This window comes from Stylophora pistillata, chromosome 2 (genome assembly GCF_964205215.1).
Source record: "Stylophora pistillata chromosome 2, jaStyPist1.2, whole genome shotgun sequence".
Taxonomy (NCBI): Eukaryota; Metazoa; Cnidaria; class Anthozoa; order Scleractinia; family Pocilloporidae; genus Stylophora; species Stylophora pistillata.
In genome coordinates this window covers 29,981,382-29,995,833 of record NC_142520.1, presented here as the reverse complement: position 1 = coordinate 29,995,833, position 14,452 = coordinate 29,981,382, and the positions used below count along the sequence as shown (strand labels likewise).

The window sequence follows — 14,452 nt, the reverse complement described above, 5'->3', positions numbered from 1 at the left end:
TAATTTGTGAAACGGCGCACTTCTGACCTTTTGGCTCAAACTCTTTATTTAACAAATGGTAAACACCACAGCGTACACTATTGAGTTATGGATGCACGTGGGAGGTTGCTAAGCACGAAAGAAACGTAAGAGTCGCTCGAGGCGATAGCCGAGAGCGACTCTAGCTTCGTTTCGCAAAATACAGTAAGCCATTTGAAGTAATTGTAATGAAACAGCGTTTACTGTTTTTGTTTTATGTTTTGGAGTATTGTCCATGTATATTTGTGTTTATGAATAAATGAACAAATTCTTAGTTATCGAATGAGTATGATTACATCATAATACGCTTGAACACGTGCTTTAACCAAGATGGTGCTGTATTTACATATTTGCGTCTTTTCCTTCTCCAACCTCAACTTTCCTTCCAGAATGCTTCAAAACAAAAAAACAAACAGATCTGTTTCACTTCAGCAACTTCCAGTGTTATGGCTGGATTACAAAATGGTCACGTTCATGTGTTTACGCGATTGTTACAATCGATCGCTACAAAACTGAAACGCAAGTCTCGGTCTCGTAATGTACTTTAAAAAACAAACTTTCTTCTTCTTTCAAGAAATTATTGCTTTATGAGCATAAAAATATATTTGTCTAGTGTAACATAGATGTTTTCATATTGGGGGCCAGTTGTCTGAATATCGGGGGGCTAGTTAACTGAAGATCGGGGGCGAGTTGCTTGGGGTTAATTGTGCAGGGGGCGAGTTGTCCGGAAAATGCATTGACCACCGTTTCTGTATTTTCTAAACCGACATTTTGAGCTTTAACCCTCGTCAGAGCGAGTGCCAGGTTGTAGGCAAAGAATACCCTTTGATTTCTGTGTTCATGGAGAACTGAGGTTAGCCAAAGTTACTTGATTTCTGCTCATGAACTCGCTCTTACAATAGTTTACGAACCTTGATTTGATCGTTTCGTTTGGTGGTTGGAGCTTCATTTTCAAGAAGGAGTCTTTGTTAAAAAACCCTCATTTTTCTAGCAAATAATAATCGCAATTAAATGAAATAAGTCATGTTTTGATCTGAGGGAGGTGTGGACAAAACCTGGCCTAGGCCACGGCCTACCCTGTGGCCTACCCTGTGACCTACCCTATGGCCTACCCTGTGGCCTACCCTATGGCCTACCCTATGGCCTACCCTGTGGCCTACCCTGTGGCCTACCCTATAGCCTACCGGTGGTCAGATTTTTAAGATCTAACAGCACTTCAGGAATGGTCTCAGAAATGGCAAATGGAATTTAACCCCGACAAATATGGTTAGCCAAATGTTGCAAAATTAAAAAACTTACATATTTTTACATATGATGCACGATCCTCGCAGTAGATAGCGCTATTTAAGCATTAGCGAAAATCAGACCTGAAAAAAATCAGGCCTGTACGGGATTCGAACCACTGACCTCTGCGATACTAATGCAGCGCTCTATCAATTGAGCTAACAAGCCAACTGGGAGCAGGCCGTTAAGTTGATTCGTAATAAACCCGTGAAAGTGATAAATGAGATACAATGAAATATATGAAGTTCATATATTTTGTGCTGCGGTATTAGATACATATGATGCACGATCCTCGCAGTAGATAGCGCTATCTAAGCAATAGCGAAAATCAGACCTGAAAAAAATCAGGCCTGAAAAAAATCAGGCCTGTACGGGATTCGAACCGTCGGTGGTTCGAATCCCATACAGGCCTAATTTTTTTCAGGTCTGATTTTCGCTATTGCTTAAATAGAGCTATCTGCTGCGAGGATCGTGCATCATATGTATCTAATACCGCAGTACAAAATATATGAACTTCATATATTTCATTGTATCTCATTTATCACTTTCACGGGTTTATTACGAATCAACTTAACGGCCTGCTCCCAGTTGGCTTGTTAGCTCAATTGGTAGAGCGCTGCACTAGTATCGCAGAGGTCAGTGGTTCGAATACCGTACAGGCCTGATTTTTTTCAGGTCTGATTTTCGCTATTGCTTAAATAGCGCTATCTACTGCGAGGATCGTGCATCATATGTATCTAATACCGCAGTACAAAATATATGAACTTCATATATTTCATTGTATCTTACATATTTTTATTCAGCAACTAATATTTATGCTCAACAAAATATATTTTTATACAACAGTTTACAGTTGTATTCGACATTTTATATTTATGTTCAACGACACGAATTTTCTTCTCATATTCAACGAAAATTATTTTCATTCAACAACAATATTTATTCAACTTCAATAGGTACATTTATTTTACTGAACAAAATTAATTGTTCAACTTCAGTCCAAACTTTTTACTCAACAAAAACAATTATTCAACTTCTACCATGCATAGTTATTTAATGACATACCTTCTATTATGACTAGGTGTTCGAAAGTTCCCGGACATTCAAAATATCGTCATTCAACAAAATCCCCGTCCAGTCCCAGTTAAATACGCTGTATTGCAGTGCCCCGACCATTAACGCCCATGAATAGAGATGGCGTCGGAAGACGGATCAGGGCGTGATGTTAGGGAAGAACTGACACAAATTGTGAGAGAATGTAATAACTTGGATATATCAACAAAGTTGAAATGGTAAATTGGCCACCGTAACGATTACAAAAGCTGACGTTTCGAGCGTTAGCCCTTCGTCGGAGCGAATAGAGGAATTGTGGGTTGTGTGTGCTTTTAAAGGCAGAAAATGGAGCTACGTTATTGGTGGGAACATGGCAACGAGAAAAACAAGAACAAATTAGTGGAATGAAAAGCGTTCGTTGATCCCTGTGGGATTTAGACTGCCGGTTTGAAAGATGAGCTTTTGTTCAAGATTTTTACGGCTTTCCGTGCTACCTAAGTGTAAGGAAAGACCGCAGATTGCCATATGTTGCTTAGAATGATTAGGTAAATTAAAATGCCTAGCGACTGGTTTCGATGTGTCCTTGTCATTCCTTTCCACGTCTCGAAGGTGTTCTCGGAATCGGTCACCTAGTCTTCTGCCTGTTTCGCCGATGTATATCTTTTTGCAATAAGTGCAAGTTATGCAATAGACTACATTCGCGGAGGTGCACGTGAAGTGATCGGTGATCTTAATGGATCGTTTAGGTCCCGATATTTTATCAGTGTTGTGAATGAAAGGGCACGTTTTGCATCGTGCACGAGCGCATTTAAAAGTGCCTGGTTGGTCATTAGTCTGAAAAGAACTTCTGACCAAAATATTGCCTATGTTTTTGTCGCGTTTACTAGGCAACAGGATCTATGATTCAATCACACAAAACTCCTCAAACCTTTGGTGTGTTACAGCCTCTGCAAGGCCCTAAAGCACTGAACAATATCATCGACCATACCACTATTGGTCCTGAACTACCTGTTAGCATTAATCCTGAGGCAATTCCAGCTTCTGTTTTCATTTGAGTTCCAACACCGTTGTACTTATTCCAACTTTGCCAGGAATTTTTCTTTTTGATAGTACACCCACGAGAACAATGGACTTCATGTGGCTTTTGCTGAGTGGCAGCATTCATAAGAGCTTCTCTCATGCCATATGGAAATAACTGATTTGCAATACACTCTTAGGACTGTAACACGAATGTTAAGTTCCAGCGAAAGCGATATGTAACGCAATTTGTAACTTGTGCTGTAGCTACGCATGGGGTAACGCGATATTTTGCAGCGTTTTCAGTTGGTTCATGTAACACCGTGTAGGATGGGTGTGCTTTCGCTTCGACTTGATAAAAAGTTCCATTTTTCTTCGAGATTCACATTTATTACCAAAGCATGGTATTATTTACCTTCTATCAATTTGAATCTTAGCTTGTTATCTAAAATAGAGGTAAATTATACTCAAAGAAATAATAATAATTTAATATTTACATTGCGCAAATTAACATGTGGATCTTATAAAATGCGCATCACAACACTTTTCGGGGGACATAGGCCGGACTGCATCAGCAGTATACAAACAATCGAAGGAAACTTATTTGAAAATACCCCCTCCCCCCAATTCTCAGTAAACAGGCCAGATCATATCACAGTAATCTCGTGAGTGGGTTCTTTAACGTCCCCTGCCTAACCAGATTAGTAAAGGTAATCGCATGGGGCCGAGTAAAATTAAGGATTAATATCACGCGTGTTTTCGGAAGTTGCGCCCGAGTCGCGCAGCGACAAGGGCGCTTTCTGCAACTTCCGAAAACACAAGTGATATTTATCCTTAATTTTACGAGGAACCATGTGATTACTTTTTTATAATATAAGGGGCAAAATGTTTTCCTACTGATCTCGCGCAAAACGGGACGCCATTGTTACAAAACAAACAGAAATTTCTTTACCGTGGCAGTCGTTGCTAAGCGATTTTCAGCCAATCATTTTCATGTAATTTTGCCCGGGGCAAAATTAAGAAAAAAATGCCCTCTGTCTTGACCAATCACAATCCAGTAATTTTTGCCCCTTATATGATAAACTAATTAATAGATGCAGAAGGCGGGACCTACGGTTTATTCGTCCTTATCCGAGAAGACTAGAATACCCATCCATTTCTTGATATTATAGAAAGGTAGCGCATTCTCCTCAGTTATTTTAAGACCATGAGTGTTGGTCCGACCGGGGGCTCGAACCATCGACCTCAACCTCCCACACAACTGAACAGTCCAGCGCTCTAACCAATTGAGCTAACCGGGAGGCGGTTTTAAACTTGCAAAGTGTTTCCTTACCGAGTACTGAAAGTTGTTGGCTCTTGAGCAAGCAAATAAACATTTCCCAAAAATAATACGTTCAACATGTCGACGAGTTCAGTTCTTATTTGGAAACAGCGTCCTTACATTCCAGTCTCAAAGGCAAAATATATCCACGAATACACAGTTTAAATAGCGCCGACATTTCGAACGATCGAAAAGCTCGCTAACGACAACATCAACATGCTCACGCCACGCATGAGCAGACGTTTTTCATCACTCACCCTCCACGATTGTAAATCCGCATCACGCTTCGTATCATGGTCACGCAACAAACGGTGCTGACAATCAGGAGATTATCACGCATCACACTAAAATAAGTACACTTTTGTCAATTTTTTTTCTACAAAAAAAATATTTTTGACTGACACCTCTGTTCGTATCAAGTGCGAGTTTTAGAAACACTTCTAAAAAGTTGAGAAACTGTAAAATGTGTACGTGACTAAAATGTCAAAACGTGTAACCCCCCTGTTGCTTTCACGTGTATGACATGATGTTGATTCATGACGATGCTGGTCGTGCGAAGTGGCAGGTAGATCCAGTGGCAGAGGATATCTGCGTGTTCTACTCGTTGAAAAATGACACATCCGACTTTAAAGTACTAAAGCTCCGATAGTGGATCTCGTATACAACCGGCAATATCATAGCCCAGATAGTGGTTCTCGTTCACAAGTGAGGTACGCACTCCTATTTCAGAGTGAAGAACGGGAAATAAAATTATACACGAACGAAGAATTTCCTTTACTTTTGGTAAAGAGTGATCACTTCAACCGAGATCATCTCTGTCAGGCTTGGTCCATGTTTTACTCTGGGGTTTTTCTTAGAGGAAAATGGAGGCGAAGGCTGACCATGTACTCCTAACATTTGTAGCTGGAGGTTAGTTTTGCGTGGTATTACTTTTGTCGCTGTTGGATCTCTTGATCTTTTGTCACAATAGATTTCTTTGCATAGCTATAATGTAAGTTGGTCCACAACTTTAATGGGTGATCAGTCGATCCCGTGTTGAATAGTCGTACATCTGTTGGTAAACGTACTTTAACTTGCTCTGTCAAACGATTTTCAACAGAAGAGGCGTTCCCTCTTTGTCTCAGCAAATTCAGTATTTAATCAAAACAAACATTCGAAAGCCTGAGCTTTGTTTTCCATGAATGAATAAGTAGCCTGTTCAAGGGTCGCATGCATGCAGACGTCACCTGTTTTCTCTGTTGTATGCGGAAAAGTCCTAGAACAGGTTCTATAGGGCTGAACGAGGGAACTCGTCGAAGGACAAACAGCCCAAGAGCTCTTTCGAAAGCATAGCTTGGGTTTTTCTCTGTTCAACGCGTATAACCCAACAAATCTGTTAATGTTTTGAAAAACTTCATCGCAGTCCTACCAACACTTTCCGAAGTGAATGCTAACTATCTGCAAGCCACTGGAAATTAAAGGAAAGTAATTGTCTAACTTGTCGCCATGTTGATTTACGTGTGGTGGTTAAAGCACTGTCATACACTAAATTACACATGTACCATTTACTATAAACAGTTAATTAATATGTGATAAAGTGAATAATTTACGTGTTTTGATTGGTTTTTGCTTACGATCTATTGGTGGGTAGCCGTATATATAATGTTACTACAAACAGCTTCTTTGCTGCTTTTCATTTGCTCTGCCGGATATTAAAATAAGGTTAAAACAAAAGTGGCACACAAGGCGCCGCTGCGTGCAGTGTGGATTAAGCAAATAATTTCTTATTAGGGCCTCCAAAAATGGTTTCCAGATGATGTTTTGGGCTGATATTTAATCAGTACTCTGAAGATGCGTGAGCAAAGATGAAATGTCAAGGACACCCTCCAACCAATGTTCACACTGTGCTCATCCACTTGCATCCCACATTTTTCTAAAAGATGGTGCTACTTAGATGGAACAGAGCTATTTAAATTTAATGGAAGCCCCTCTCAATAACGCTTTTCAGCAACAATAATAAATAAAAAAATATAGATAATCATAGGTGTACTGCACTGAAGGGTTAACTTGTCAGTCAAACATAATTTCCCATGAAGTCTGGACAGTTTGCATGGTCTGCATGGTTTACAGTTTGTGGTGTGCAGTAGTGCATTTTAGTATGATCGCGTTTCCTTTGCACTTTTCCAAAAAACAACATAAGTAATATTTCTATTTCTCTGTGATAGAGGAGAAATCCATTATAATCTGTCTCCTTAAAAAAAAAATGAAGGTTTTTTGATCAAATATTTATGTTGGACTTTTGTGTGTGCCCAATTCAATTACTGTTTTGTGTGGAAAGACACTGAGAAAGAAATGTCACATACCAATGTGGTGGGAAAAGGCAAAAGGATTTTTAACCCTTGCAGGGGTTCTGTCCTGGTGTACCGGTTCACAAGGGAATTACCATTGTTCTTTCTTTGTTTAGGAGTCATTGGTTAGCTGTTGTGTATTGTTCGGTCTTTTGTAACGGCTCTTGTGAACCGGTACACGAGGACAGAACCCTTGCAGGAGATACGGGGATTTGGTCTGTATCTGGAAGAATAGCAGATAGACATGGGTAGTTGGCCTCTATGTAATATTATTATTTTTAGGGAGTCAAGTTGCATAAAACCAAAACCAAAATTATTGAATCAGTCAGAACCTAAGATAAATACATGTGAATATGTCTTGTTAACTTATTTTTGTGTTTACTATACAGGATTGTCAACATGCTGTGCAAAGACATCTACAGCTCCTTTGGAAAGACTGAAAATTCTCTTCCAGGCTCAGAATGAACACTACAAGAACATGGGTAGGCTAGTTTTCTGACAAATGTATGCATACATATGATTAGAAAAGTCTGCAGTTTCAGATCTTCATGTAGTCATGATGTTTGTTACAATTACTAATTATAAGTAATTATATGAAATTGGGTGTGAGATGTAATTGGTGCAGTGATTGTGTGTCAAGTTCTCTAGTGTGTTTTATTTTTAATAAAACCAAAATATATTTATATATTATGTGTTTTATTTTTAATAAAATCAAAATGTATTTATATATTATGGCAGTAAACTGTACTGAAAGATAATTTGTGTTCACCTTAGTTTACTCTGCTTACAATACCATCTACAAAGATCTCCTGATGTTAAGTACAGAGAGATCTTACTGAGTGTTGACAAACTTCCTTGAGAGATAGCAGTCTGACATAAATTGCATTTTCAACTACAACTCTCTGAAAGGAACATAATTTATAGCCCTGAACATATATATTTGTAAGATTGTATAATTAAGTCTTTTGTTTCAGGTGTATTTAGGGCTCTGAAAACCATTTACCATAAGGAAGGACCTTTGGGTTATTACAGAGGTATGCTATTATTTTATAAAGAAGTGATTAAACCTATAAGTCACAACATAGGAGTTCTCTGTCCTTGGGAACTTTTGAACTGGTTGTAAAGTTTAATTTGAGTTAGACTGGGCCTGTAAATCTCTTATGGATCTCTGGATATTTGTAAAAAAAATGGAAATGAAAATGTAGACCTCTCTAACTTTTACATTGCTTCTTTTCTCCCTCTTTGTTGTAAATTTAGGTTCATTTACAAACTAACCAATCAACTCCATGCCCTTACATATTGTTTAAAACTCAACTCAGCTACAGGCCATTTATTTTTATTAGTAGCAATTGAATAATTACTGTTTATAAAATTAAAACCAATACTGTTAATATTCACAATTTGGAATGTTTTTCCTCTCAGGGAATGGTGCTCTTATGTTGCGGGTTTTTCCATACGGTGCTGTTCAGTTTGTATCATATGAACAGTATAAGAAGGTCAGTACATAGTCGCTTAACCCTTTAACCTCCAAGATCTGAATGTTAATTCTCCCCTCTTGCTAATACATGTTTCCTTGTAAATTAGTTACAAGAAATTGATGTTAGATCAAGGTAAAAACTTCTTCTAGATTGATTGAGTATTCCTGTTGGCTGGATGATGTATGGATATTAAAGGGAGAATTAAGTTACATGTTAATCACTGTGTGATGCTTTGAGGATACTTTGTGTTAAATTTCAAATACTTACTATTCTATTTTCCAACACAGGCCTTAAACTCCTTGTATTTTAATGGTGCTTTGGGTAAGCTGCTCTCTGGATCTCTTGCAGGTATAAAGAATGGATAGTTGATCATTTGTATTTAACACTTTTCAAATTGTTTATCAATTATGTTATAATTTTAGGTACAAACTCAGTTACTTACTCCTGGAGGTTCCCAGATTTTCAGTTCTGCTGAGTAATCATAGCTTAATTTTATAAGCATGCCAATGGGCTGTGCATAAGTTTGGCATAGGCTATTGAGGACACTGCAGCTGTAACCTTTCCAAACCTCCTGCTACCCCTCCACCCTTTTGAAGGTCACATTATATCATCTCATCTAAAGTTAGGAACATAAATTATTGAGGACTATCAGTGACACCAGACCAGTCACTTTGAAAATAATCAAACAATTCTGAACTTGATATAGTCAGATTATTTTTCTATAATTACATGCTATTCAGATTATCATTGAATGTGATTATCAGTTGTTTTTAAAACATTTCCGTATCCCTTCTCTCACCAGGTATTACAGCTTGTTCACTGACCTATCCCTTGGATGTTGTACGTTCACGCCTGGCATTTCAAGTGGCTGATGAAGAAATTTACTGTGGAATATGTCATGTAATTCGCCAGATTATCACCACAGAGGGAGGGTTTGCAGCTCTTTACAGAGGTTATGCAGCTACAGCTCTTTCAATGATTCCAGCTGTTGGTAAGTCAACATGGTGGTCTTACAAAACTACAAACTAACATGTTGCTCTGTTTTTGAACTATAATTACTGTTAGGAGAATATGCCTTTTCTCCTTCTGTGGATGCTATGGAAGTTTTACTATAAACCTGAAATTTGTTGCATAGCATCCAAAGCCAATTTGAAGTATTATGTTAAATTAATGGGTAGTTAAGTTTCAAAAGTAATGGACATGATAACAGTGTCTAGTTATCCAGAGCAGACTGCTCTTGCTCTTGATTCTTCATTCATCAGAATTGATTCAAAAGAAATAAATTGAAATAAATGGAATCAGATAAACACATAGTGTTTGGTCACATAGCCTTCCCAACCTTTACGACATTACTGGGGATTAGAGACGATATTACACGTGCAATGCGTCACGGCAAAGTAACTCTCATGATTCTTGCAGACTACTCGAAAGCTTTTGACACTGTGAACTTCAAGTCAGTTATTTATAAAATGCACTCAATAGGTTTTTCAAAGGATTTTCTAACCTGGATGACCTCCTATCTTACGGGCAGACAATAGTATGTAATGATAGATGACAAGTGTTCTCAGCAGTTGGAGACGTGCTTCGGCGTCCCTCAAGGATCAATCTTAGGACCGTTAATTTTCAATATCTATGTAGCAGACCTCCAGAAAACGTTGAGTTGCAAATGCTTTCAATATGCGGATGCAATACCACGTTGCTTCACCACTCAAAGCCGCATGAAATAGAGGTGTGCATAAAGGATGCTAATCAGACAATAAGAAGCCTGAGCAGTTACTCTGAATCGTCCAATTTGGCATTGAATTCAGAAAAAATGAAATGGATGCTTCTCTCTACAAGACAATTGGCGCACGCACACTCTTTAAATGATTTTTCTGCAGATGTATACTGCAGTGACACTAACTTGAGAAAGTCTCAAGCACCAAGCTTTTGGGATCGAGTTTATCTGGATCAGGAACTAACATGGCAAGAACACATAACGAATCTGTTGTCATCGTGTTACGGTGCTTTAGCAGTACTACGGAAACTAAAAAACTTCGCACCATACCACATAAGGAAACAACTGGTGGAAAGTCTTATATTCTCTAAACTGGATTATTGGGTTTAGTCCTCTCCCAGAGTACCAGACCAAACGCCTTCGAAGAGTACAGAACATGTGTGCGGGTTTTGTGTTAACTAAATTTTCTGGACTCCAGGATGTTAGAAAGCTAGGTTGGCTCACAATCAAAGAGCGTTTAGAATTTAATATAGCTAAGCTAGTGCACAAGTCATTATACAATGAGGACTTTCCACTAAAACTCAAGCAACACATCATAAATATAATCTTAGGTCATTAGCTGCACCAAAACAGTGCTTTCAATAAGATTTGAAATAGGTGGCTACCTCGGTACAACACCCGCCGGAGAGCGACTTGATTGCGACTTAGCGTGGCGACTGCGACTTGAGCGCGGTGAAATATACCCGGCGACTCGCAACAGAATAGCTGCCGGAGCTCCGGCGGGTGCCAGGTCTTATTGAAAGCACTGCCAAAATTAGAACTTGCCTACAAAATTGATAACAGCACTCTACAAGATCAATTAAGCTGCAGAAGCTTTTAATAAGCTTCCTGCGGAGCTAAGGAATTGCAGTGACCATGCACTTTTTTGTATAAATCTTAAGAGACACATACTGACATGCAATAGATAATCCAGACTAAGTATAGTTTTTATTATTCACTACTTTATCAATTTTCATTTATTGTAAGTATTATGTATATAGTTAGTTTTTATATTAGTAGCGAAGAGCCACTATGTGGAAGTATGCTAATAAAGGTCATTATTATTATTATTATTATTATTATTATTATTAGTATACACTTCTGCCAATGCTCCAAAAACTGGTAAATTTGTTGCTTATTGAGATTCTGTAAGTCAGACCCTGACCTTAAGTGTGATCCCCTTGACAAATCATTTGTGATTGCATTTCTGACATTTGCTGCATTTTTTGTACTGTTTCCTTTCTAAAAAACTCAGCAGGTACAAATTCTGCCTTATTTTGATTTTAATTCAATGGATTATTGACTGTATACTATACCTATTTAAATTTTTTTTTATTAATTGTTTTACAGGATTTGGGTTTTTCACATATGAGAGTATCAAAGACTTCATACTTTCAATGAGCGGCCCTTTGACAAAGAAAAACGGAGAGGGTCAAGTAGTTCTAACACCAGTTGGAGGGCTGTTGTGCGGTGCAGTTGCTGGTGCCTCTTCACAGACAGTGGCGTAAGTTTTAACCTTCTTGTTCACAACAGTTACTATATATTAGTTACTTAGCATGTCACGCACAGAAACCACTTGGATTTAAAATTATTCCTGGGCTGAATAACTTTAGTGAAAAAAAGAAAAGTCACCAGTATTTGTGGTTACCTTATCTATCTTACTTTCTTCATAAATGAATTTCCATATGTTGTCTGCAGATATCCTCTAGATGTTGTTAGACGACGAATGCAGCTTGCTGGTGCAGTGTCTGATGGCTACAAATACAGGTAATGGAAAACCATATTGTGAGAAAATCTGCAATAACTAGAATCGAGTAATTACACCTTTTAATAGGAAATGGTTTTAAATGGTTATAAGTTTGAAATGATAGCTCTTACAAGGGTTAATTTCTCAAAACATACTTCAATCCTCCAAGAGTAAACTATTTTCCAACTTGTCAGACTGATATTGGATAATAATATTTTAAGTCCAAACGTTTCATGTTCTGAAGTTGTTAAAAGTATTCTAACTATTTTTTTGTAGTGGTTGCATAAACACTTTTGTGACAGTCTATTTGGAAGATGGTGTGAGAAAAGGCTTGTATCGTGGCTTGTCAATCAACTACTTGCGGGTCATACCACAGGTGGCTGTCATGTTTAGTGTTTATGAGCTTACAAAGCAGTTTCTCAGTACCGACATGACCACTGTGAGGAGTGAGTGATCTACTGTCAATCAGCAAACAAGGAGACTTCTCTGACATCTGTTGAACACCTGAACTAAATACAGAATACTCGTCACTGATAAACATGCAAAGTAAAAGCAGAAGTTGCATAATCCTTCAGCATGACAACTATTGAGAGACAATAATGTATCTGTTGGTAAGAAGATTTGGATTCAGAAGCAGCAGTCATGCATGTACTGTATGAACTAGGCATTTACAGCTGCACCACATTGTACCTCAGAAAGTTAATTGTTATAATCTTATCATTACAATCAATTCACTCTCAAGACAGTACAAAGAACTGAAAGTAATAGTAACCAGAATGAAAAATAACTAATTTTACTCAATGTGTTATTGATCATACTGTGGGATACATGGATGCTGACATGCATAATATTGTCAGGACATTGCCCCTGCAATTTCATACTTAGGTGTGTGTTCTTGGACATGAACAATCTTTTGAAGTACAGAGGGCTTGAACCAGCATAGGGTAACTTGTGATTGACTTCTTTCCCATTTGCTTGGAAAAGTAATACTCTAAGCCACTGTTACATGCTTCAGCCTGCAGCTCAAAAATAGCATTCACTCGATCAGATTAAAGTGCACCTAAACCCAAAAAATTTTTTTCACTTAACGAAATAAGTGTATTTTTTGGAGTATTTCTGTGCAAAACTTTTTTTATTTGCACAAATCTTCTATTTTCTGTGCTCAGTCATAAGGAAAATCAGCCGCCATCTTGCCCCACGACCGAGTTTAAAGAGGAATGGCTCTAGCGGGTAAGGTGACATCAAATCAGGAACACGAAAGTCTGCATTTCACACATTTTCACTTGTTTGGGAAGGTTGTCGTCGATATTGTCCGAAATATGCCGACTAGGTGTGTTGTATGAGGAATGTATGAAGCGCAATACCCTCTTGCAAATTTCGCACGTGGCTACATCCTTCTACAACACACTTAGTCGGCATATTTTCTGACAATATTGACTACAACCTTCCCATACAAGTTAAAATGTGTGAAATGAAGACTTTCGTGTTCTTGATTTGACGTCACATTACCTGCTAGAGCCATTTCTCTTTAAACTCGGTTGTGGGGCAAGATGGCGGCCGATTTTCCGTATTTTGACTGGGCACAGAAAATTAAAGATTTGAGCAAATTAAAAACTTTTTGCACAGAAATACTCCAAAAAATAAGCTTATTTCGTTAAGCGAAAAAAATTTTTGGGTTTAGGTGCACTTTAAAGTCATGATCACTGAGTGATGTAAAAGGATAATTAAAAAAATAAATACAACAAATACAGATAAGCTACTATTTTGAATTCATTAAATAACATTAAAGTAATATTTTAGGTAAATTTGCAAGTCTTGCATTCTCAATAGTCCTTAACCTAACAGGCCCAAGGCCATATTTTAAAATCAAAGAGAGAAGCAGGTCCTGGCACTTCCTAAAACCAGTCTAAATTGTTTCTTTTGCAGATAGTTTTATTGTATAGTTTTCAAAACTTTTGAAACCCTGTCTTGAATGAAAACAGAACAGCTTTATGGGCCTGTTAAGTTACCAGGACTTCTGAGAAACAGGCCTTTGGCCCACTAATGAAATATACCCAGTATATCTCCTTTTTTTTTCTCTCTGACTTTGTCCATGTCTTGGTGAATGACACAGTTGCAGGGATATAATTATGCCATGCAGTGGTCAGTGATTCTGGATGGAGAGGGCTGGGGCATGGGGAATTTGAACCACAACTGTTACCTCTTTGCAGAATAAACATGTTTAATCTTTTAATATGGAGGTATTTAGAGGTAAAAAGTTTACTTTTGTGAGCATATGGCCTAGAAGGAAAGGTCTATAAGAATGAATCAATAGCTAGTCTTGTGTTCAATAAAAGAAAAAAAGGATGATCACATCAGTTCTGGAATTTGGAACTTTGGCACAGGGGGGAATTTGAATGGACTGAACTGGGGAAAGCTGGGGGAAAGTTGAAGCATCAAATTGATCAATGC

General features: G+C 38.0%; 1 protein-coding gene across 2 annotated transcripts; it reads left to right on the top strand.

Moving 5' to 3' along the window:
* The first annotated feature begins 5,110 nt into the window (after positions 1-5,110).
* On the top strand, positions 5,111-14,353 carry LOC111325706 (mitochondrial coenzyme A transporter SLC25A16). Of its 2 annotated transcripts, none has more exons than XM_088747622.1 (9): positions 5,111-5,602; positions 7,410-7,502; positions 7,995-8,054; positions 8,443-8,516; positions 8,786-8,846; positions 9,301-9,489; positions 11,605-11,758; positions 11,953-12,021; positions 12,278-14,353. In XM_088747622.1, exons 1-9 carry the CDS (start codon positions 5,557-5,559, stop codon positions 12,453-12,455), a joined length of 924 nt encoding a protein of 307 aa, XP_088603748.1. In that variant the 5' UTR covers positions 5,111-5,556; the 3' UTR covers positions 12,456-14,353. The 2 variants fall into 2 exon arrangements, with proteins under 2 accessions (XP_088603748.1, XP_022785321.2); XM_022929586.2 differs by having other exon boundaries at positions 5,112-5,403.
* Positions 14,354-14,452: the final 99 nt, after the last annotated feature.

What these genes read in the sequence shown, in the direction of transcription:
- LOC111325706 (XM_088747622.1), top strand. Translation starts at nt 5,557, where the DNA reads ATGGAGGCGAAGGCTGACCATGTACTCCTAACATTTGTAGCTGGAG. An exon ending in CCTAACATTTGTAGCTGGAG is followed by an intron (nt 5,603 to 7,409) that starts GTTAGTTTTGCG and finishes TTTACTATACAG; the next exon opens with GATTGTCAACATGCTGTGCA. An exon ending in TCTGATGGCTACAAATACAG is followed by an intron (nt 12,022 to 12,277) that starts GTAATGGAAAAC and finishes ATTTTTTTGTAG; the next exon opens with TGGTTGCATAAACACTTTTG.